General features: G+C 34.7%; 4 protein-coding genes across 4 annotated transcripts; 3 read left to right on the top strand and 1 right to left on the bottom strand.

Annotated features, from left to right (window-relative positions):
* The first annotated feature begins 3,970 nt into the window (after nucleotides 1-3,970).
* LOC127150360 (uncharacterized) lies at nucleotides 3,971-4,819 on the top strand. The gene is made up of 3 exons (XM_051088060.1): nucleotides 3,971-4,327; nucleotides 4,407-4,441; nucleotides 4,759-4,819. Exons 1-3 carry the CDS (start codon nucleotides 4,100-4,102, stop codon nucleotides 4,817-4,819), a joined length of 324 nt encoding a protein of 107 aa, XP_050944017.1. The 5' UTR covers nucleotides 3,971-4,099.
* Nucleotides 4,820-5,294: 475 nt separating this feature from the next.
* On the top strand, nucleotides 5,295-7,201 carry LOC127150224 (uncharacterized). The gene is made up of 5 exons (XM_051087560.1): nucleotides 5,295-5,376; nucleotides 5,468-5,693; nucleotides 5,767-6,174; nucleotides 6,376-6,471; nucleotides 6,559-7,201. Exons 2-5 carry the CDS (start codon nucleotides 5,529-5,531, stop codon nucleotides 7,147-7,149), a joined length of 1,260 nt encoding a protein of 419 aa, XP_050943517.1. The 5' UTR covers nucleotides 5,295-5,376; nucleotides 5,468-5,528; the 3' UTR covers nucleotides 7,150-7,201.
* A 577-nt stretch (nucleotides 7,202-7,778) lies between these two features.
* LOC127150223 (uncharacterized) lies at nucleotides 7,779-9,798 on the bottom strand. The gene is made up of 6 exons (XM_051087559.1): nucleotides 9,682-9,798; nucleotides 9,263-9,589; nucleotides 9,109-9,174; nucleotides 8,641-9,030; nucleotides 8,458-8,553; nucleotides 7,779-8,366 (listed from the first exon to the last, which is right to left on the bottom strand). Exons 1-6 carry the CDS (start codon nucleotides 9,748-9,750, stop codon nucleotides 7,821-7,823), a joined length of 1,494 nt encoding a protein of 497 aa, XP_050943516.1. The 5' UTR covers nucleotides 9,751-9,798; the 3' UTR covers nucleotides 7,779-7,820.
* Nucleotides 9,799-12,359: 2,561 nt separating this feature from the next.
* LOC127150359 (putative pentatricopeptide repeat-containing protein At5g08310, mitochondrial) lies at nucleotides 12,360-13,608 on the top strand. The gene is made up of 2 exons (XM_051088059.1): nucleotides 12,360-12,630; nucleotides 13,361-13,608. Exons 1-2 carry the CDS (start codon nucleotides 12,360-12,362, stop codon nucleotides 13,606-13,608), a joined length of 519 nt encoding a protein of 172 aa, XP_050944016.1.
* Nucleotides 13,609-23,228: the final 9,620 nt, after the last annotated feature.

The following is a 23,228-nucleotide window of genomic DNA, read 5'->3' as shown; positions in this document are numbered from 1 at the left end:
GTATCTCGCACACATCTCGCACGTATCTCGCACACATCTCGCACACATCTCGCACGTTCCAAACTTCCACTATTTATTTCAAAATCAAATTGGTACACCTCCTAATTCATTTCTTTACATCTTGCACGCATTTTGTAGGTTCTTAAGTTCAAATCAATTTTTTAAGATACAAAAGTACTTAAGGTAGTTTAAGGATGGCACATGTTCGGATTTTAGTGCGTCACGGTGGTGAATGGGATGAGGGACGAAGAAAATATGAAGGAGGAGTGTTAAAAGGCATTGTTGTCCCTAAAGAAATAACACACAAAGATTTACAGTCTGAACTATATGACCTTGCAGAAGTTGACCCTACAAAGTTTGACATAAAGATAAGATGTATATATGAGATCAAAGGGGAAAAGGAAGCTCCTCCATTTGAGTTAAGCAATGACCGTGATTTGAAGTTTTATATTCTTAGTGAAAATCCATTGGAGGTCCCCCTATACCTATCGTTTGAGCCTACAAGCAATCGAAGCATGAAAGTGTTAAACAAAGATTACAATTCAGTATCTGGGAGCAACCAAGTTCAAAATTTAAACCCTCATCCTCCTCCAATTGGAATGGATAGATTAGATGAGAATGAAGTTGATATTGGTGAAGTCGAGGGTGGCTTGTGTCATAACATGATAGGGACCAATTCGGCTATATGGGAATCATATGAGTCATATCATTCAATAGATGATACTTTTACATTGGAGTCAGTTGAGATGTACAATGAATTGTTTGACATCCCAGAACAAAGAGATGCTCCTACAAAAGATTGCAAAGGAAAAGGTAAAGTTGACTACAGGTCCTCTAGTCGGAAGTTGAAGACAAAAGGAAGTGGCTGGTCGGAAGAAAGCTCTACAAGTGAAGAGTTGGATGTAGGACAAATATTTTTTTGCAAGAGAGATTTGTCAATGAGATTAAGTGTGTTGGCAATGAAAAAAAATTTTCAGTTTGTAGTAAAAAAGTCTACAAAAGAGGTTCTTTTCGTTAGATGCATCGACAACAAGTGTGGTTGGAGATTGCGAGCGGTTAGACTGAAGGATTCAAATATATTCAAGATTAAAAAGTATGTGAAAGTTCATTCATGTTCTCTTGAGTTTTTGAATCGTGACCATAGGCAAGCAAAATCTTGGGTTGTTGGAGAATTAATCAAGTCCAAATTCAAGGGGCCCGGTCGCATATACAAACCACGTGATATCATAGAAGACATGAGGCAAGACTATGGCATAAATATGAGTTATGAGAAAGCATGGCGTGCCAGAGAAAATGCATATGAACGAGTGCGAGGGTCTCCTGAAGAGTCATATAATCTTTTGCGTAGATATGGTGAAGCACTCAAATTTACAAATTCAGGTACAATATTTCACATGGAACTCGAAGATGATCGTTTCTTTAAATATCTTTTTATGGCTGTTGGTGCATGTGTTAGAGGATTCTTAAATTGCATTAGACCGGTCATAGTCATGGACGGAACATTTCTTAAGAACAAATATCGGGGTCAGTTGATAGTGGCCGTTTGTTTAGATGGTAACAATCAGATCTATCCTCTAGCCTTTGGAGTAGTTGATAGAGAAACAGATGACTCAATACAGTGGTTCTTAGAAAAATTGAAAGGTGCAATAGGGGAGGTGCCTAATCTAGGCTTTGTGACAGATCGGAAAACATGCTTCACCAAGGGTATTTCATCAGTTTTCCCATCTGCATTCCACGGCCTTTGTGTCCAACATTTGAGTCAAAATTTGCATGATAAATATAAGAATGACACGGTTGCTACTTTGTTTTATAATGCATCGAGAACATATCGTGAATCAACGTTTGTTGAAGCGTGGAGACATCTTCTTTCATTTCCTAATGGTTCAGGGAAATATTTAAATGATGTTGGAATAGCACGATGGTCTCGTGTTCACTGCCCAGGAAGACGGTATAACATGATGACAACAAATATAGCGGAGTCCATGAATTCTATACTGAAAGAACCTAGAGATTTGCCTATTGCTTCATTCCTTGAAAATGTTCGAGCTTTGCTACAACGTTGGTTTTGGGAGCGTCGAGAAGAAGGCATTAAAGTGACGTCTACATTGACCAAATGGGCAGAGTTAGTTATTCAAAAGAAACAAGAAGGAGCTTTGACAATGAAGGTCAACCCAATTGACTGTTACCAATTTCATGTCAAAGATTTAGATAAGGAGGAGGTCGTAAACCTTCAGACTAAAGAATGCACTTGCAAGGAGTTTCAAGCTGAGCAACTACCATGCTCACATGCCATTGCTGCAGCACGGGTTCGTAATATAAATGTTTATAGTTTATGTGCTAATTATTACACTAATGAATGTTTGTTGGCTGCATATGCGGAGGCCGTCTACCCAGTTGGGAATCAGTCAGATTGGAAGACAAGCGAAGACTACGTACATATGACTGTTTTACCTCCAAAAGTAGTCAAAAGAGTTGGTCGACCGAAGAAAAAGAGGATTCCAAGTGTTGGTGAAGCTCCGAAATTGCATAAGTGTGGTCGGTGTAAACAAATAGGTCACAACAGATTAACGTGTACCAATCCAATTTCATATACCGACAAGTCGAGCATACAAGATTAGAAATTTCCCTACCAATGTACTAAGTATTACACTAATTAATGAATGTTTGTTAATGATGTGTTTTCTTAATGATTTGTCCCAACATTCTTACTTTCTGTGCTTCCAAATGGATGAAGAAGACGAAAATAACGATTGACTTATTCATTTAAGAACACAAACATTGGTTTTATGATCGTTTAAAAATAACTAAATGTTCGTTTAAAAATATGTAAACGATCGTTTAAAAATAACTAAACGATCGGTTAAGAACAACCAAACGATCGTTTGAAAACAACTAAACGATAGGTTAAACAAAACTAAACGATCGATTGGTCGAACAAAACTAAACGATCGTTTAAAACAACCAATCGATCGTTGGAAAACAACTAAACGATCAGTGAAACAAAACTAAACGATTGGTCAAACAAAACTAAACGATCGTTTAAAACAACCAATCGATACCTTGAAATTAACTAAACGATCAGTTAAACAAAACTAAACGATTGGTCGAACAAAACTAAACGATCGTTTAAAACAACCAATCGATCGTTTGAAATTAACTAAACGATCGACTATAAAAAACTAAACGATCGTTTACATAAACTAAACGATCTTTTGAAACAACGAAAGACACCCGCGAATTGTTTACAACCGCGATTCAACATTTCAAAAAAAGTATGCGAATTTACAATATTGCCCCTTTGGTAAAAACGACCGATATATATATACGTTCCGCCTTCTCACTTTTCGTTTTTCGTCACTACGCAATACACAACCGCACTGATCACACCTTCGTTTTCTCTCAGTCCATTGTTCTCTCAGACCATTTTTGTCTCAGTCCATAGTTTTCGTCAACGTTAAAAGGTATTTTCCCGAACTTTTCCTACTATAACGTTACACTTTTCCTTTGTTTATATTTCAAACGTTTCAACTTCTGTCTTCAAAAACTATCATTGTGTTCTTATATTATTATTGTGAAGCGTTTAGGGTTTCGGGTTCGACTTTTGTCTTCAATATATTATATTCATTTCAGGATGGCTGTACCTAGCGAAAAGTATTTCCCTGCCACTGTGTCATGCCAAGTGCACAAGATCGGCAGTCTTATTAAGGATAAACTGACCAAGGACCAGCTGCAAATGTTCGAAAAAACAATTTTTGGTCCATTGCTGAATGTGAACATGGTATTCAACGGCCAGTTGATCCATCATTTCTTGCTGAGGCAGATACCTGAAGACGGTAACGCAGATGGAATCTGTTTCTCGGTTTTAGGGAAGAACGTCCGTTTTACCCAAAAGGAATTCAACATCATAACTGGATTGTGGCCAACAAACAATCCATTGGAGAAAGATTGCGATAGCAAGCGACGGCAAAGTCTTCTATTCGGATCAGAAAATAAGAAAGTAATAACATGCTTGGAAATTGAGGAAATTTTCAAGAATTTTGAGTTTACAAATGATGACGATGCTGTGAAGGTCGCCTTGGCCGTCTTTATAGAAACTGTGATGGTCGGGAAGGATAAGAAAACACAGTTTGACATGGACATTTTGGGAAGAGTTGATGATGAAGAAGCATTTAAAAGCTTCGATTGGTCAACTTTCTTCTACACTCGTCTGCTCAACAGTTTAAAGACAAGTCTCCAAGGCAAAAAAGAAGCATACGAGCTGAAGAAGACACGAAGTTCCAAAGCAGTGTCATACTATAACATCAAAGGCTACGTCCTTGCTTTTCAGGTGATTTTTATTTCTTCATACACTTTAAGTAAATGCCAATTGAACATCAAAGTTTAACATATTTGTTTAAATGTTGTAGGTGTGGGCTTATGAAGTACTCTCAACCGCAAATGAGCATCTGGCCACAAGAAACAGTAAGGGATTAATCCCAAGGATATTGAGATGGAATTGTACACAAGCTCCATCTTACAAAATGCTGCAGAATAACATATTCGACAACAAAAATGTAAGTAAAACCTGTCAGTCATCGTTTAATATAATTACACAATCCAATAATACAATTACATTGCAGACTGTTGTTCAACCTAAACTCAAGATGTCAACCCAAGAGAAGGCTTTCATGGAGAGTCGAATTCGAGGGGATGATAACATGCAAATGGAGGAGGATGAATCCATTGGAGCAATGAACAACAAATCATTGGAGCAATCAGACTCATCTCCACAAAGAGAACAACTCTCACCCCAAAGGGAACAAAGTCAAACAGTGGCTGAGGAGTCTGAAATGCATCCAATCACCAAGAAGAAACATTTCAGATCAAAGAAGTCCAATGACAAAGAAGAACGAAGTCATTCAAAATCCTACAAGAAACTGAAGAAGGAAATAAAAGAAGTTCGTAAGGATTTATCCACACTGACTTCTATAGTCTGTAGGATGGATGACACAATCACAAAGCAGTCATTGGAGCTGTATGAAATGAAGCAGATGCTGGAGAGATTGGTCCAGGTAAAATTTGTTTTCATCATACATTAGATAAACGATCGTATAACTTTGATAGACGATCGTTTATCAAAGTTACTCGATCGTTTAACTTCGATAGACGATCGTTTATCAAAGTTACGCGATCGGTTACTTTTATATACACGATGGTTTAACAATACATTATTTTTTTAATTTTATGTTCGTTTTTATTTGTTTGTTAGAATCAAACTGAAAATCAAGGGAATGATCATACTGATCAGTATGACAATGAGTATGTTGTTCAAGAACAACATACTCAACAACAACCTACTGAAGAACAACATACTGAACGTCAAGAGGAAACCCAAAGGTTAACATTTCATTCATTGTTTACTAGTTTATAAATACCTAACAATTGTATTTTTTTTTCTTATTCTCATGTTTCTTCTCATTTTGTTTAGGGAACATGAAGAGGAACGTGGTAGTGATATAAGCATAGACGGTAGGGATGCAGACTTGCTAATGACTATAAGAGATATATCGGATAGTCTAAGTCATCAAATTCAGAAAGAATCAGACCTGCCACAGATGATTACTACCCTTCCATATGTGAGCCAACCTCTTGCACTTTGTGAATTGGCTCCAATGGATCAAACTGTACAAATTGTAAATGAAGAATCTCAACTGGTATGTATACACAACAAATTTGTAGTCGTTTGAATGAATAGTTTGTTACTTGTTTAATACGATTACATTGCAGGAAACAACAAAAAAACAGGTTGAGATGAAAAAAAATGATGAAGCAGTTACTTTGGTTGAAAAAGAACCAGTAACTGTGCCTGATAAAGATGTGGAAGAAAAACCAATAAAGAGAAGAAAGCTATGTAAAATAGCAAATAAAGAGGTGCAACATGAAGATGAACAAGGTAATCCACCCACAACATCTGCTCAGATCATATCAGTATCTACAACACCTGTCCCAGATGTGGAAATCAGAGAAGTAGATCCATATAATCCGATGTGGAAAGTGGATCCAAAATTATGGAAGGAATACTTGCAATGGAAAAAATCAAGAAAAACAACCCATGAAGAAAGGAAAGTAGTCTCCACAACCAGAAAGAAAGACTTTTTCAGACAGCTTGAAGAAAACACATGGGTACATGGAGACGTAAGTACTCTTCCCAAACGATCGCTTATATTTGATAGACGATCGCTTCTATTAACTAAACGATCGCTTCTATTAACTAAACGATCGTTAAGTTAATATTACACGATCGCTTACTACGTAAACGATCACATGTACATTTCTTATGCGATCGCTTATCCTCTCCTTTCATTCATTAAACGATCGTTTATTTTTTCTTTGTAGACATTGGATTTGCTATTATCCCACTTGCAGAATAAAATGTTGCATCTCAAGCACCATTGCAAGCGTTCTTTTAGAATATTACATTCCTCTTTTCTGGTAAGTTGTTATTCTTTAATTTTTTTTTTTGTATACAAGTTAAACTGCATCATTATATTCTGACTAAATTTTGACTTGTTCTTGAAGCTTGGAATCAATAAACCAGACTGCATTGTTTGGAACCATATTTTTGATACTCATCTGGTGACACCAGATAATAAGAAAGCTGAATGGACAGACCCAACAGCACACCTAACTATATGGACAGAAAAAGATGTCGAATACTATTTCAACACTGCTGTTGGTGATTACAACGACATACCAGGGTGGGGAGATGTCAACTACGTGATTACCTGCATCAACATAAAAGAACACTGGTTGGCTATTGCAGCTGATATGAGAAAATGCAGGATCTACGTGTTCGACTCAATGCCAAATTATGTTGAGCAGAAACTTGTTGATGAAGCTCTTCAAATGCCTGCACGATGCATTGCCTCACTCGCGATTGCAATTGGAGTCAACCTCCATTCAGATCGTTTCACATATGGCCCTTGGCCAATACGCAGATCGAAGGCCACATTACAGAAAGGGCGTTCATTGGATTGTGGAATTTTCTGTACCAAATTTGTTGAATGCCTTGTAACTGCTAGTGACCTTGGTTGTCTAACTGTGCCAAACATGAAACTGTTTAGACAACAATATGTGCTGGAACTTTGGGCCAATAAATACTTTTGTTAATATTTGTATTCGTTTATATAATTTTTTTATGTAATTTTTATAGAGAGAATAACATATTATAATTTTAAACTTTGTTATAAAATAAATACTTTGTGATATTTTCAATTAAACGCGACCAAAATTGAGAAAGAATATTTGAGTTAATATTTGTATTCGTTTAGATACATATCACAAAATATTTGTGTATAAACGATCTTCTTAATAAACGATGTCTAAACGATCTTCTTAATAAACGTCAAAATATTAAGCGATCGTTTAGTAAAGTCTAAACGATCGTTTGGTAAAGTCTAAACGATCGTTCGGTAAGTGTAAACGATCTTCTTAATAAACGACGTCTAAACGATCTTCTTAATAAACGTCAAAATATTAAGCGATCGTTTAGTAAAGTCTAAACGATCGTTTGGTAAAGTCTAAACGATCGTTTGGTAAAGTCTAAACGATCGTTTGGTAAAGTCTAAACGATCGTTTGGTACAGTCTAAACGATCGTTTGGTAAAGTCTAAACGATATTCTTAAAATCATAAAAAAATTCAGCGATCGTTTAGCTACAAGTAGTTTTGCAACATAGAGAATAATCGATACTACTAATTGAAATGTCAATTGATACTAATTGAAATGCAACATACACAATAATAGAACAGCCAATTGATACTTGTGATTTATGTTAATATTTCAATACATAGGAGTGTTGGTCCATACTTGAAATGCTAATTGTTTTCTAAAGTATGACATGTTTTCTTGACATAATGTATCTAAACCAACACCAGCAGCTATGTACTCAAAATACTTAATTGCGAATACGCCACAATCACAATTATTTCGTTGAAGTGGAATTGGGTCAACAATGACAACTGGCCAAGGTTCCTTGTATGTCGATGATCTACCTCTCCTATCAAAGAAGCCAGTACTATCTAACAACTTTGGCACCAACTGTCGAATGGGCAGTAATATGTTTGTCATCTCTTCGGCAGTTGTAAGTGACGGAAGCGAATCCCATACCTTCACTTCACAACTTACCAAATCCAAGCATAATAGAACCCAATGGTTGCCATGGACATTGAATGGAGAGTAAACGTAATCAACACTTGCCCAAGGATCTTGGAAGTCCACTTTTGACCCGACAACATAGTCAACCAACCTATACTCTTCGTCCCAGTCAAACGGGCGATTCTCTTTAATACATTCTTTGTATAGGGGCCACTTCGAAACTAAAATGCGCTGCAAAGAAAAACATACAAACGCAAATATCAGACCGAAAGACAAATATCAAACGCAAATACATACATAAAGTAACGAGACGATTACAAACCATAAAGATTGTGTCCGCAGTTGTGAAGTTCTGAGAAGAAGGTATCCCGGCTGCCTTAATCTTCAAGCGAATGAAAAGAAAAAGTGCATCCAAATGCTAATACAAACAAAAGTAAGCAGTAAATGTATAGAACCATAACAATGATAAAATTATAATTGCATAAATGATAAGATAATCCCATACCTCATCCGACAACCACCGGCGACACATAAACAAGTCTCTGAAAAAAGCCTTCGATTTTTTCCCATGAAAGGTTTCACGCAGCTCATCGTCTGTACGCTTGTCTGTAATCCACGCTCGAAGTCTATCTAAATGGACGTCAAGTATTTTGTGCATAGGATCATAAACAATTGCTTCAGACTCAGAGGTGCTGGTGGTTGATGTCAGAGACCGTTTAGGTAGAGTTGTGAATGGGGTTGATAGGTAAACACTTGCACGCTTCCTACGGGCGGGCCGAACGTGTGGTCGTTGAGTGAGAAATGGTTCTATCTCTATGACGTCCTCATCGTCAACGACATCTATTGGCTCCTCTAAACCAATATCAACCTTCTTCTCCAACACATCTTCGTCACCCTATGGAAGCTCATAATGCATTAGTGTATATAATGATAGAAATTAAACATCAATATTACCATGAACATGGAACCAAACCTTCTTTTTAACTTCAATGTGTTCATCCTCCAAGCCTTCGGACACCTTGTGGTCCCCTTCGTCACCCTATGGAACCTCAAAATGAATTAGCGAGAACATGGTTACCAAATATGAAACAACTAACGTGAATACACTTAACAGTTTCATTCCTAACCTTTCTTTGAAGTCCAATGTGCTTCAATATGGTTGACATCAGGCCCTTCAATTCGTCAATATCGGATTTTATAGTATTAAGTTGGCCTTCAACAACCGCTACTCGATCTTGGAGATTTCGAATAGCCTTTTTCATCTTAATCTTGGACTTCTGTTTCTTACTCTTTTTCAACTCATCTTCATCGTTAACAACTTCTCGTACTCTTTTTGAACCACCATTCTTCGACTGAATAATGGTAGATGAGCGGAAGTTTTCAAAAAGTTCACCTGAAGCAATTTTCAATTGCTCCTCTTCAGGTGTCATCTCAATGACCGCCTTAATTATAAACTGCAAATAGAAAAAGGCAAATGTATTTAGGACAAAGAAATAAGCACAAAATCACGCGATCCTTAAGTAAGTTACTATTGCTTGCTACTTACCATTGGCGAGTCAAACACCTGGCTTATAGTTTGGGACTTTGGTGATTGTTGGCACACCCACCTCAGCATTCGTGGTATGGCATGATCGTTTACTTTATCTACACCACATCCAATGATGGTTGGTATAGACTCATATGCCCAAACCTATTCCACATTTGACAAACAAGTTTAGAAAGTGCCACAAGATATATATAGATATATAAACAAGTGGTTATACAATCGTTTGAAAACAACTATACGATCATTTAACATAACTAAACGATCGTTAAAAAGAACTAAACGATCGTTTAAATAACTAAACGATCGTTTAAAATAACTAAACGATCGTTTAAAATAACTAAACGATCGTTTCAAATAACTAAACGATCTTTTTAAAGTTTTGAAGTAAGAAGTAAGAAGTCAAATACCTGTAATGCATGCTGAAATCCATTGATAGTATATTTTTTTGTCTGTGTTGATTTCTTCTTTCCCTTGGCATATTGCTTGTCCAAGGCTCTTTTCAATGCACTTAGCGTGCGTACAAAAACAATCCGACCCCAATCATAATTATTAAATGAATTCCAATCATCAGCAATCTTCAAAAAACCAATGTCCACTTTGGTTCGCCTATCTTTTCCCAACAAAGATATCTCTATAAAGTAGACTAAAGCTAATTTGACGATATCATCGTCATCACCCTCGTATTCCAAAAATATATCTTCTAAGTCGCTAACGTAAACACAGTCCTTGTCTTTGAAAAACTTCTCCAACAGTCGACTGTTCCCACCCAACTGAATATAGTCCTCTTTAGGACCCCATAGTCCAGTTACGATGTTAAACTCTCTCCTACCGAAAGTACAAACAACGCCCCCTAGTAGGAAACTTATAGAATCCTTTCCTTCATCTTCCACCTCCCTTAACAGTAAGTAGTGGATGAGTGGCCCATTGAAGACAATATTTAGGTCCAAAAAGTGCCCAAACTTTGTTTTCCTAAATAAGGCTAATTGATCGGGTTTGAGTTTGGCCTTAATATTATGTGTTGTCTTTTCCAAATGAGACAAACAGCTTACTAGGGAATAAAAATGATGGGAAGGATTAATCTTGTAGAAGGGTCCGTCGGTCGATGTTGAAGTCGATGTCATGATTCAAGCCAAGAAAAAGCAAATATATTGAAAATGGGTTACAGATAAAACTCACTGAAATAAGAGAACACGCTCAAAGTTGATTCTTAGGTTCGAAAAGGAGAAGCGACGAAATGCACTGGAGGACCGACGACAGACGAACAGTCGGAGTATCTTCGAAGAGCAGAGCGGGAAATTTCAAAAGCCAAAGAAAGGAGATGTTTTTTTTTTTTTACTTCAGGTGTTCTATGCGAAAGAGAAGGGAAAGCGAACGTGGGTAGGCGAAACAATCAATAGAGAGCGATAGAAATTTAATGAAGGGCATTTTTGTCTATTCACACCCAAATTGTCCTAAAAGTCTTTCTTTTGAAAACTTGTCCCAAAATTCATTTAAATCTCTTTTTTTAACCTATTTTTGGCAATTTCCCAATATATTATCAAAAACTAGGTCAATTAAATTTTCTTTCCCTCAAAACTTTTTAAATTAGTGGAACAATCCATTCATCTTTTAAGCCAAACTCTCTAGTCTTTGATATTCTTTCATGAATTTAAAAGTAGTTCCTATACTTTATATGTATAATAATGGAAATGCAATTCTTGAAGGCCCAAGCACTTTGACTACCAAACTTAATCATGGGATGAGAAGTGAGTAACTGATTGTTATTTGGGTTTTCGTTCAAAATAGGGTTGTGTGATCTTGACATACAATACAAAGTTGTAGTGTATATATATATATGTCGAGAACTATTCTAAGTCAGAATTAAAAATTAAGGCAATTTACATTTCTTATAATATATAAGACAAATTCTTATTGCTAATTTGTTTTTAGGTTAAACCGTAGACTACTATTTCACATGATATTAGAGCTCATAAAATCCAAACATGTATTCGATCCAATAAAAAGAAACTTGAATCTGATCAATTTGGTGAACTCAAAAGAGGTACCATCTATAAAAAGTAGTAAACTTAGATTATTTTAATTATTTTAAATTAATTAATAGACATTAATATAGGTTTTTGTTTGGTAGGAATGTCTTCCAAGATATCTAGGAATGTTGGATAATTGTGTTGTGTGAGATTTCTACTTGGAAAATGTTTGAATTTATATAATATTCCAAGAATAATTTAGACTGTTAGTTCATTTACAATTAATTAATATAAGTTGGCACTTACCTAACATAATTGTTATACTTTCAATGTCATTGCATCAGTCCTATCACATACTCGATAAAATGTCCCACTGCGAGCCATTGCTATGGATGTCCTCAACTTTCATTGTTCAATGACCCCTGGAGCTTTGGGAGTCTTTTTAAGATGATTGAGAAGCGTAGAGTTGGTTGAGGAAGCTAACTAGTTGTTTGATCAGGTTAGATCAATGGATCTGTATGTCCCAAATAGTTATAATTATAAATGTTTTTAGGAAATTTTATCCAAGACAAATTCGGTTGATTCCATCGAGAACAGGTTGATTGAGATGAAAGATTTCGAGTGGGAAGTGGGCAAGTACACATTGACACCAGTTTAAACACTTATTGCAATGTTGGCAAGCTTGACAAAGCTCTAATTATGTTTAGTGATATGCATGAAAGAGGGTGGGTTGATGGGTATGTCTTTTCTATCTTGGCATTAGCTTTTAGCAAGTGGGGTGAGATAGATAAAGCAATGCAATTCATAGACAAGATGAGAGATGATCAGAATCTTGCGTTGAATGACAAGACATTCTATGCTTTGATTCATGGTTTTGTGAAGGAATCCATAGAGGATATGGCTCTTAAGTTGCTTAAGAAAATGCTGAAATTGGGTTTTACTCCCGATGTTTCACTCTATGATGTGCTAATAGGAGGGTTTTGTAAGAAAAGGGCATTTAAGAAAGCAATGACTTTGTTTTTCGAGATGAAGATGTGTTTGGAATCACGCCTGATGTTTGGATACTTACAAAGCTGGTAGCATCTTCTTCTGAAGAAAGAGTTGTGATCATGTTACTTAGAGAAAGACCAAAATATATAAATGATAAAGGTATGGTCTTGCTTTTCAATAGTGTGCTAGAATTTTTTGTTAATGTCGAAAAAGTAAAGAGTACTTGTTATTTGCTTCAGATTATGATGGGAAATGAATCACATAGTAATAATATTCACATTTTGGAGATCCACCAAACTTATAAGAAGGTACTGCCTAGTTCAATATCATAATTGTTGGTTTGCTAAAGACAACAAGTAAGTTGGATTAGGATGCAGCATTAAGCTTCTTTGAAGATATGGTTCAACTTGGTTGTGAACGAAACCAGTTACTTTATAACAATTTGATAGATACACTTAGCAAATCAGATAGATTGAAGGAAAGTTGTAAGCTTTTGAAAGACATGGAGCAAGCAAGACTTCAGACGACACATTTTACCTATAATTCAATATTTGGGTGCCTATGTAGGAGAGAGGATACTATAGGAGCCATTGAATTATTGAGGGAGATGCAAAGTGGGCACAAGCCATGAATTTAACATTCTATACTCCTCGTGAAACAACTGTGTAAGAATGGGCGAGTTATTGAAGCTTCTTATTTTCTTGCTGATATGGTTTATGAAGGCTTCTTGCCTTATATAGTTGCCTACTCTGCCACCATGGATGGCCTAGTCAAGATTAACGAAGTGGATCATCCTTTTGAGCTATTTCAAGACATTTGTACTCATGGTTGTCGTCCAGATGTGGTTTCTCATAATGTATTGATAAAAGGCTTTTGTAAAGCTGGAAAAGTTAATGAAGCCAACAATTTTCTAAACAAAATGAGAGTGACAGGGCTTGTTCCTTCAGTTGTTAGCTATAATCTTCTATGATGGATGGTGTAAAAATGGTGATATTGATAAGGCCATCTTTTGTCTTTCCAAAATGAATGAAGAGAACAGGAAACCAACCATCGTCACTTACCCAACTTTGATTGATGGATGTTGCAATTATGGAAGGCTTGATGATGCCAAAATACTTAGGAATAAAATGTAGCAAAAAGGTTGATTCCCAAAAAGGATTGCTTACATGGCAATTGTGCACAGTCTTTGCAAGTATGGAAAGTCTGATGAAGCTCTAGTTTATTATCATAAGATGGAAGAATATGAAATGAAACCTGATAGTAATGTCTTTATTGCACTGATTGATGTTTCATATCAAAACGTAATTGTTCCATGGATTTTCACATATTAAAGGAGACCATAGAGAAAGGAAACCTTCCTGATCCAACCGATAAGAACTGTGTAACCATAAGAGATGCAATCTTTAAATTATCTGAAGATGAACAAACTGGCTTGGGAGTCAAATCTCTTATTGAGAAGGGCAGCACTCCAACTATTAGTGTTTCATGTATGAGCAACTGAAGTTAAAGTTTTTCTGTTAACTTATCAAAGGGAGTCAGATGAAATATTTGGTCACAAAGCCCAAAGGACATGTTGATACATTTGAAAGTTGCGCCAGTTCGATACTTCTATCCTTATTTCGAGGATTAATTTTCTAAATTTTAGGCTGACTTCATTCGGTTGTAGAATTACTGGTTTAATCGTCTTTGAATGGGTGGATTCCTTTATAACAAAGGTTCTTTTTCTCCATTTTCGATGTTAATGTCATGTTTTTTTGTTTTGTTTTTCATTTTTTAAAAGGAAACATAGCTTTTCATTGATCCAGTGAAATGAGAGGAAAGTTACAATGAGACTGCCTAGATGAGAAGTAAGCTTTATAACTGAGATTTGATAGAAATTCTTCGTGTTCGACCCTAGACTTACCAAGAAACCTCTCTTTGCTTAAACTTGGATGATAGAGAGGAAAACTTGCATTACCCACATATTATGAGAAGTTTAGCAATGCATAAATAAGAAGTGCTTCTCTTATCATAAGATTTTATTCTAGTTGCCTAGTAAGTTGCTCAAGTATAGCCTTAATATAACATATCTAGGAACAAATATACATGCATAGATGAAACTAATCAGGCTTTCCATGCATAGCTCAGTCCTTTCGCTCTTCGTCTTGGGCCTCACAAAACTGAGTTGCAGCCATCAGCATCTCTTCATAACTGAGTTGTAGTCCTAAGCGTTAAGGAGTGAAGTTTTTACCTACTAACTCCTTAAATGCGATATGGACAGATACAGCTTGCTTACCACACAAAGTTTACATAACAACCCATCTCACCCTCCTTTACTTGGCTTCCACGCCTGACATCCTTTCTTTACTTAGCTTCAACGCTTGTCAACCTGGAGAGGAAAAACTTAAAATGTAAGTCGAAGACTTAGTGAATGATGAGTTTAGGAAATATCTTTTTAGGGAATACAACATTTTCAAATATAAAACAATAAGTGCCATTTTATATACATATATATATACATCTCATCGCATCAATTCATAATCACAACTAACACAATAAATTCCACACGTTTCATTCATCAGGACATTCGTCGTTGGGACTTGGGATTCTCTCATCCTCATCTCATCGCCTAAACCTGAGATTCACTTCACCAACATCCAATAGACTTGAGATTTCTACCAGTGTCTCGCAATAATCATTCTTTCATCAGACCTGCGATTTACTTCACCAGCATCTCATCACCTAGACCTGGGATTTACATTCACCAGAGTCTTACGATCCATTCCTCGCCTAGACTTGGGATTCACTTTTACCAGCATCTAGCTATCAAGAACACAACTCATACTCGCCCAGACCTAGGATTCACTTTCACCAGCATTTAGCTATCAAGATTACAATTCATACTCGCCCAGACCTGGGATTCACTTTCACCAGCATTTGCCCACCTAGACCTAGGATTCACTTCCACCAGTGTCTCGCATTAAACTTGGGATTTCTACCAGCGTCTTACAATAGATCATACCACACCACATCACACAATCATCACGATCAACAACAAGGAAGTATTAGCTCAGAAGCTTTTCATACAGAATAACGTAGCACATTAGGAACAGTTTTAAGCAATCAACAACAAACATAAGATTATAAGGATCACAATCATTCATAAAACATTTCTTTCATTGGTAAAAGATTGTTTATTTGTTTACAAAGATTACTCACAAAATACTTAGCCTCAACTCTTTCCTTCTTTGCTTTCAGCCTTTTCTTCTCGCCTAACAGTTCTCTCAACCAACCATTCAACACTTAGAACTTCCTCTTGTCATTTTATCAGAATGTCTAGTTTCCTATGCCTTCTTCTCTTTTGACTTTTATGGTCCTTTTTATGGTGACTTTTCACCTTCATGGGTCATTTTCATGCTTTACACGTGTCAAGCTACTACTAATCAAGCCATAAAACCAATTTAAGTTTGAAACGTCGCTAACTGTCACTCGCGATATTTCTCTTGAAACGCTAACCTTATCTTCTTGGGAAGCTTAATTTCCTATCATTTGACTCTCTTTTCGGGAAGACACATAACATTTACGTTACCTCAGAGAGTTGTCCAACCACCTCTTATGGACGTCAACTTTTCAATAGAACACCTACCTCATTACTTACTTAGGTGCAAGCACTTCTCCTTGAGTTACTACACCCAACGCCTAGTTCTTAGCGTCAATGCATGCTCTTTCTTTGCTAACCAATCCTATCACGTCGCCTTGCCTTAATGTATTCATCACTTTAATACAAGCATTTTCTTCTCACACCTTTCCTTTATCGCATTCTTCTTTGTAAAATGCCTCTTATTCATACTTAGTCAAAATAACTTTTCAACAGGGGCTCCTCTTCAACAACACTTCCTTTCTTCGGATTAGGGTCTCACATTGCTCTTTATGTACTAATTTCGATGGATGCATGCAAACCATTAGCCTTATTTCTATCAAGTGAGTAGCGCTTATGTGATGTTTGCATAATGTGAATGGCATCATGTGGACGGCCGATACAACAAGAAAGAAGTGAATCAAGAAACTTCCTAGAGGTTGTGGATGGAGTGGACATCACAGTAGTGAAATCACAAGATATTGGTGAGAGTGAATCGCAGTAGGCTTGGCGATGGGAAGGATTCATGTTCTTGGTGAAAAAGAATAAGAGAAGCTAATTATGCGAGATTACTGTGATTTATGAAATGAGGCATTAGAAGACGAGTTTGAAAAAAAAATGTTTTGTGCTTGACTTATTCTTAAAAAGGTTTTTCTAGAACCCTCATCCAATAAGTATTTAACTTATGTGTTTAAGTTTTCCTTCCTCAAATCATTAGGCGTTGAGGCCGTGTAAGGAGAGGTAAAATGGATTGTGGAGCGAAAAATCTTATCAAGTTATCCGTCTTCAAATGGTTTAAAGTTATTGGGTCCAAGGGACACTGCAACACAGTTTTGTGCATAGACTGAGTCTTGTCCTTGAGATGGATTGCTAGGCAAGCAAAGAGAATAGCAATCCAGTGGGTGAAGGAAGACGTGGAGCTTAGGAATTTAGGTTTCATCTAAGTGGCTTGCAAGGAAGAGATATGTATTTGTAAACTGTTAAACCAAGTAATAAAATTGGAGAGTTTTTTCCATATTATTTGTTATTGTTTCTGTTGTGTTATGCTTGTATTTCTTTGGAGCTTAACGTTTAGAAGTTGAGTTGAGAGTTGGAAGCAAGACGTTTAAGCTAAGCTGTTTGGACTAAAGTTTTCCGTTGCGATTAAGTTGAATAGGTCATCCGAGTTCAAGTTGAAACTCTACGAGGAGTAGAGAGTTTTCCAGTTACTCCCGATCATGGAGAGATACGCGTTGGATGTTTAGGCGGCATACCTCCTCCCGATCACGTGAAGTGGGCCGACGGGGAGACGCGTGACAATAAGTCTATAATTGTTGGTGTTAAAGCATGGTGTTGTTAAAGTGTTGGGGTGTGGAGTTCAAAACCAGTTCATCTTGTTCTTCCACTCAAAACCCAGATGGTAAAAAAAAAAAACAAAAAAAAAAACAACTAATTTGAAGAAGATGATGAAGAAACCAGACGCTATCCCCTTTTCTTTATATTTTAAGTCATATTTTAATTAAATTTCCAACTAATCCAGCATATTTGATACATCACTAATTAGTTAAAATTAACGTCCACGCTAACACATAACGATACAATAAGTATTCTACTAAGTTAAGCCAGAAATTAATTAACAAACCTTAGGGACTACTAAAGTGTTTATTCTAAAATTTCAAAAATCAAATAAACATGAAGTTCAAATAAAAACAGCCAAAAATATATTTTTCTCTAAAAAGGAATGGAACAATTTCATTCCCAACCAATAACACCCTGCCTCCCTCGTCGTCTATCACCATTGAAGAACACACTGACCGACGAAAGTGTTTTTTTTTTCTTTTGGTAGATTTGTTCAATGTGCAACAGTTCAGATGGTGGAGATCGAAGGATTGCTTTGCTGACATCAAATCCATGTCTTTTGAAACCGTGTTCTTTGGTATATTCTAGTCTGGGTCTCTAACAACCCCAACAAGCAACCAACTCAATGAATTCAACACAAAAAACTCTCTTACTCTTCTTCCCACTCTTCTTCCCATTACTCAGAATAGTTCAAAGAAAAAGATGAACGTTGTTCTTGAACAGCTTTATCGTCCTTTTTTGTTTTTTTTTTTTTTTTTTTTTTTGTTTAAAATTGAGAATTGTAAATAAAATTTTAAAAAAGCCAAGCATCATGCCACGAGGGCCTAGTCATTGAGCCAAATTAGCAAACAAAAATTTTAACTTGGACAATTGGTGTGTTTTAACATCTTTGTTAGGAAAATTCAAAACCTAAAATGACCAATTTGAAACTTCAAGAACCAAATGCACAAGTTCTACAAAACTCATGGTATTCTTTTCTAAGATTTTTGTTTAAAATATTAGTAAAAAAATAACAAATAAAGTGTAACATTAAGAATAAATATGCTAATTAAGATGTGAGTACCCAATGATGATGTACGATTCTTTTTCTTATTAATTTTATTTATCAATTGGAGAGCAATGCTGCTAGCCACAAAAGCAATCATTTATAGTATTAGTTTCCATAGTTAATAACGACTTATGTGATTCTGACCCTACCTCTTTTTTCCTTCACAAACTCTTACATTTATTAATCTCTTATTAATTTGTATTAAAAACCGATGAAATAATATAACTTGTTTTTATTATCACATTATTATAGCCATGGAGAGAGACCACACCCACACAAAGAGAATGGAAAGAAAAATGTATAACAATATAAAGCTTATACCAACACAGTTTATATATACTAAAGTATGTGTAGATTATGGAAAATGATGAAAGAAATTAAAAATTATAAGAAACAAGGATGATAGGTAACAAAAAGTTTATGCTTTTGTGGTCACAACCCACACCACACATCAAAATTACATTCACATGCAAAAAGGGGAAAAAGAGATCATATTTGTATGAGTCTACCCGACATTGATATGATATATATTTTATCAAAGAAGTTAATATTGTATGTTCCTAATGAGATTCATGGAATAAAAAAGTTCTTAATTAAACTAGAGAAACAAAAATGTGAAGGTTCTCAAAATGTATTATATAGATTATTGAAACCGAAATACCAATATAGCATATACTTCATAATAAGGTCATATAATTCGAGCACATAATTTACTAAAAAAAATACCATTTTTAGCTCCGGAATTAAGAAAATAGTGGTGAAGTTGGATTAAAGATCAACTTGTGATAGGCAATTAGAAACTGGTTTTTGTGGTTTACTTGGATTTTAATCCTATTTCTTAAGTAGCTAAGAAGCAATAACTACAATTTTACGAAGTTCCACTATTTTGAAGACATAACAATTGTCATTATTGTTTCTTTTATTATTATAACCAACCCATTTTATATTATGATAACAAATCAATAATTCAGTAGCTTGCGACACAGTTTTTTATATGCACGAACTAAGAAGCACATAGAGATTGATTTTCATTTTATTAGAGAAAGCGTTGTACTGAGCAAAGACATTAATCTTCACTACATACCAACATAACACAACATGGTTGTCAATATATATGTATTCACTTCAACCTCTTCACAATTTGGTCTTTTGTATTTTCTTAGGTACAATTACAAACTCATGTCTTCTCGTACATTTGTCTTCCCTATTAAAGCTTGTTTAGTCTGTCGTATTTACTTAACTTTCCGTTTTTCTTTCTTGTGTTGAGATATTAGTTGTAAGTACATATTCTTGTACAGTTCATAAATCAGGTCAAAAATTATATTATAAAATAGCAAGAGAGTGTTATGAATGCCTTTTAAATTATTATTTTTTTAAGAAAATATTTCAAAATAGATTGAGGAGTATTGCAATTGTAATTAATTAAAGTAGATTTTGAAAAACTTTAGATATTTAAAACAAATTGATTTAGGATAAATACTTGAAACCAATTTTTAGTTCCCTAATTTCGATGAGAAACTCCCGCCACAACTTCCGACCCCAATTCTAACTACTAGATTTCGTGACATCCAGTCGCTAATCTTCAACTACTACTTTAATGATGCATTTTTATTTTAAGGAACTTAAAATGAAAATACTTTTCTAAAAATATTTTCTAAGTCATTTTAAATCGATCTAAGTAAGTAATTGGTGTCTTATCCATCAAGGTGTGCTGGGAGCGGTCATGTCATTTAAATGGATGGATAACTTCTTTAATTAAAGTAATCACCTTTCAAAGGTTTTAGATTGAAAATAATGTTAGGGAAGCGTGGGGTTGGATAATAATTAGCCAAAGTCAAAAGGCAAAGGCAAACAAAGTCACCTAAATCCAACTGCAAGTCTCTATGCTCATGACTCACGAGAGGTCCCAATTCCTCACCACCAAAACTATTAATAATAATTCAAAAAAAAAAGAAGAAAAAATCTCAATTGCTTTTCAACTCCCCATAATTGCATTCTCACTTTAATTTAATTTAAACAACTATGCTCTTTTCAACTTGTAACTATTTTCCACTTCTTTATTCAAATCAATCAATTTCTTTGCTTAGAAAATTTTCAAAATCAATCAATCATCGGTAAAGGAATAATAAAGTAGCATTACATCATTTCAAAGGAACTATATTGCTACCAAAATCATATCACACTCATCATCATATGAAAATTTAACATTAATTATATTTGGCATGAGAGAGTAGAAATCCAAGCTCCATATATACCCAATACTACAGTATATTTTATTAACTAAAATACATTTATTTTAGTTCTTATTTTTATTAACTTTTACGATTTTATATTTTTTTCAATTATACATTTTTTTTATTAGTTGATACTAAAAATTAGCTAATTGATAATGTTACAATGGTAGTTTACTCAATGTATTGGTAAAAATTTAGATGAAAAATCTAGTGACTGAAAGAAGAAAATTTGAATTTCTTTTGTCAATTTCTTAGACTTTAGGAAAGGAATTGAAGAATCTCAATGTTTATTCTCTTAGAAATTCCATCAATCCAATCTTTGTGAATTCATGTTAATTTATGATCATCTAACATCAAAAGGTATAGTTTTAAAACATTAAATTATAAGAGACTGAATCATAATTTGTTAAACAAAACGTAGTTACTTGAAAATGATAATATTTTCCTAAGAGGAGACCAATAATAATAATATTTGCATGTCACCAACCACTAAACTTTTTAAAGATAGGAGAGGAAGAAGGCTAAAAGAGATCTTTCTTTTTTGTTTTAAAGAACGTAAGCATCGTGTATTTTTCTTAGTAATTGCACAATGCGTCTTTTCAAAACTATAATAAAGTGGTGAAATATTTACGTTGTATAGAATAATTTCAAAAACAAAAAAAGTTTACAGGTCTTTTTATTTCTTTTTTTAAGAAGATTTCATACAATAAAAAATAGTGAAAATGTCTCGTCAATCACACCGTCAACAATACATGCATGTAATATATTTGATACACGATCGTTTAGATTTGATAGCTAAATCTAAGCGATTTATTTTTTCAATTCTTTGTACACGATCTTTTAATTTAGTTACACGATCGTTTCGATTTGGGTAAATAATTTTTTTTAAGATTTTTTTGATACACGTTCGTTTAGTTTTGTCTACACGATCGTTTATTTTTTTGTACACAATCGTTTAAATTTGACTATCCTAATCTAAACAATTTTTTTTATTCTTTGTAACGATCGTTTATATTTTGCTATTTTTGTACACGATCGTTTAGATTTGGCTACCCAAATTTAAACCACGTTTTTTTCAAGTCTTTAGTACACAATCTTAAACAACCAAATAAAAGTTTGAAAAAAAAATAGATCTCGTACATTTGATACACAATCTTGAACAAAATAACAGTTTGGAAAAAAAAAAAAAAGAAGAAAGATTATGGAAAGAAAAAAAATCAAATCGCAGACCAAGAGGAGAAGAAAGACAAAATGAAAGGACAAACCTGAAATATTTAAAAAATGGCTAACATCATAGTTTTGTTAAATTGACCGTAAATATTTTAATTGTATTTATGAAAATTTCCCGTATAATAATATATTTATTTCTTTAAACTTTGGGGAGGGTACCTATTCAAAATATCATTTTAAATCTATTAAAAAAATGACTATTCTATATTTGATTATAAATTTTTCTCTAAAATTTCATGACTCAATTACTCAATTACATTTACAATAATAGCAAAAGTTTGTAGATTCCTTATCATCCAAATAAATTATAAGTGAAATACCCCACAACTTTCACGCTAGACCTAATCGAAGAAAGCCCAAGTACAATTATCGGCATTTATTTCCTCCCAAGTGCCTACATCTTCAACCCGCATCCAATACTCACATTTCAATCCTTTGCTATCGTCACTTTTGGTGAAAATCCATTCATGAATACTATCAAACACAATATCTTCCTCTCTTTCAATCTCTCTCCTCTCATTACAAGAAAATGGAGGTCTCCCGACGCACAAAAGCGTCAGGTGATATATGAAAAGTGTCAAAAAATCCTTTTTCGACGTATTAATCCGCGTCGAGAACGGCGTCAGGGGAAATAAGTCAGGAGAGGCTCTCTCGATGCACCAAAATATAGCGTCGGGAGAGCCCTTGACATCTTCCGACGCACAAATATAGCGTCGGAAGATGTCAAGGGATATCCCGACGCTATATTTGTGTATCGGGAGATCCACAATTTTTTTTAAAAAAAAATACCTTCCACTCTTAAATGGAAGGTTTTTTTTTTTTTTTGGCACAACCGATAATGAGATCTAAACGAACGAATGAAAAATTTAGCAATCAACATTATTGATACATAATTTAAACATAAAGAATAATAAAGAACATAAAGAACAATAAAAACAATAACAAAATCAACAAAAATAACAAAAAATTTACACAATCCACAATAAAATGAACATAGTTTAAACATTATCGATACAAATCCACAAGACAATCACAAGTTTAATTATATTTCTAATACCTAAACCAAAATAAAGAAAAAAACAAGGATTGACTTATCGATGGAGAGGGGCGGCAGGCAAATGTGA

This window comes from Cucumis melo, chromosome 7, assembly GCF_025177605.1.
Source record: "Cucumis melo cultivar AY chromosome 7, USDA_Cmelo_AY_1.0, whole genome shotgun sequence".
Taxonomy (NCBI): domain Eukaryota; kingdom Viridiplantae; phylum Streptophyta; class Magnoliopsida; order Cucurbitales; family Cucurbitaceae; genus Cucumis; species Cucumis melo.
This window is presented reverse-complemented; position numbering and strand designations above follow the sequence as displayed.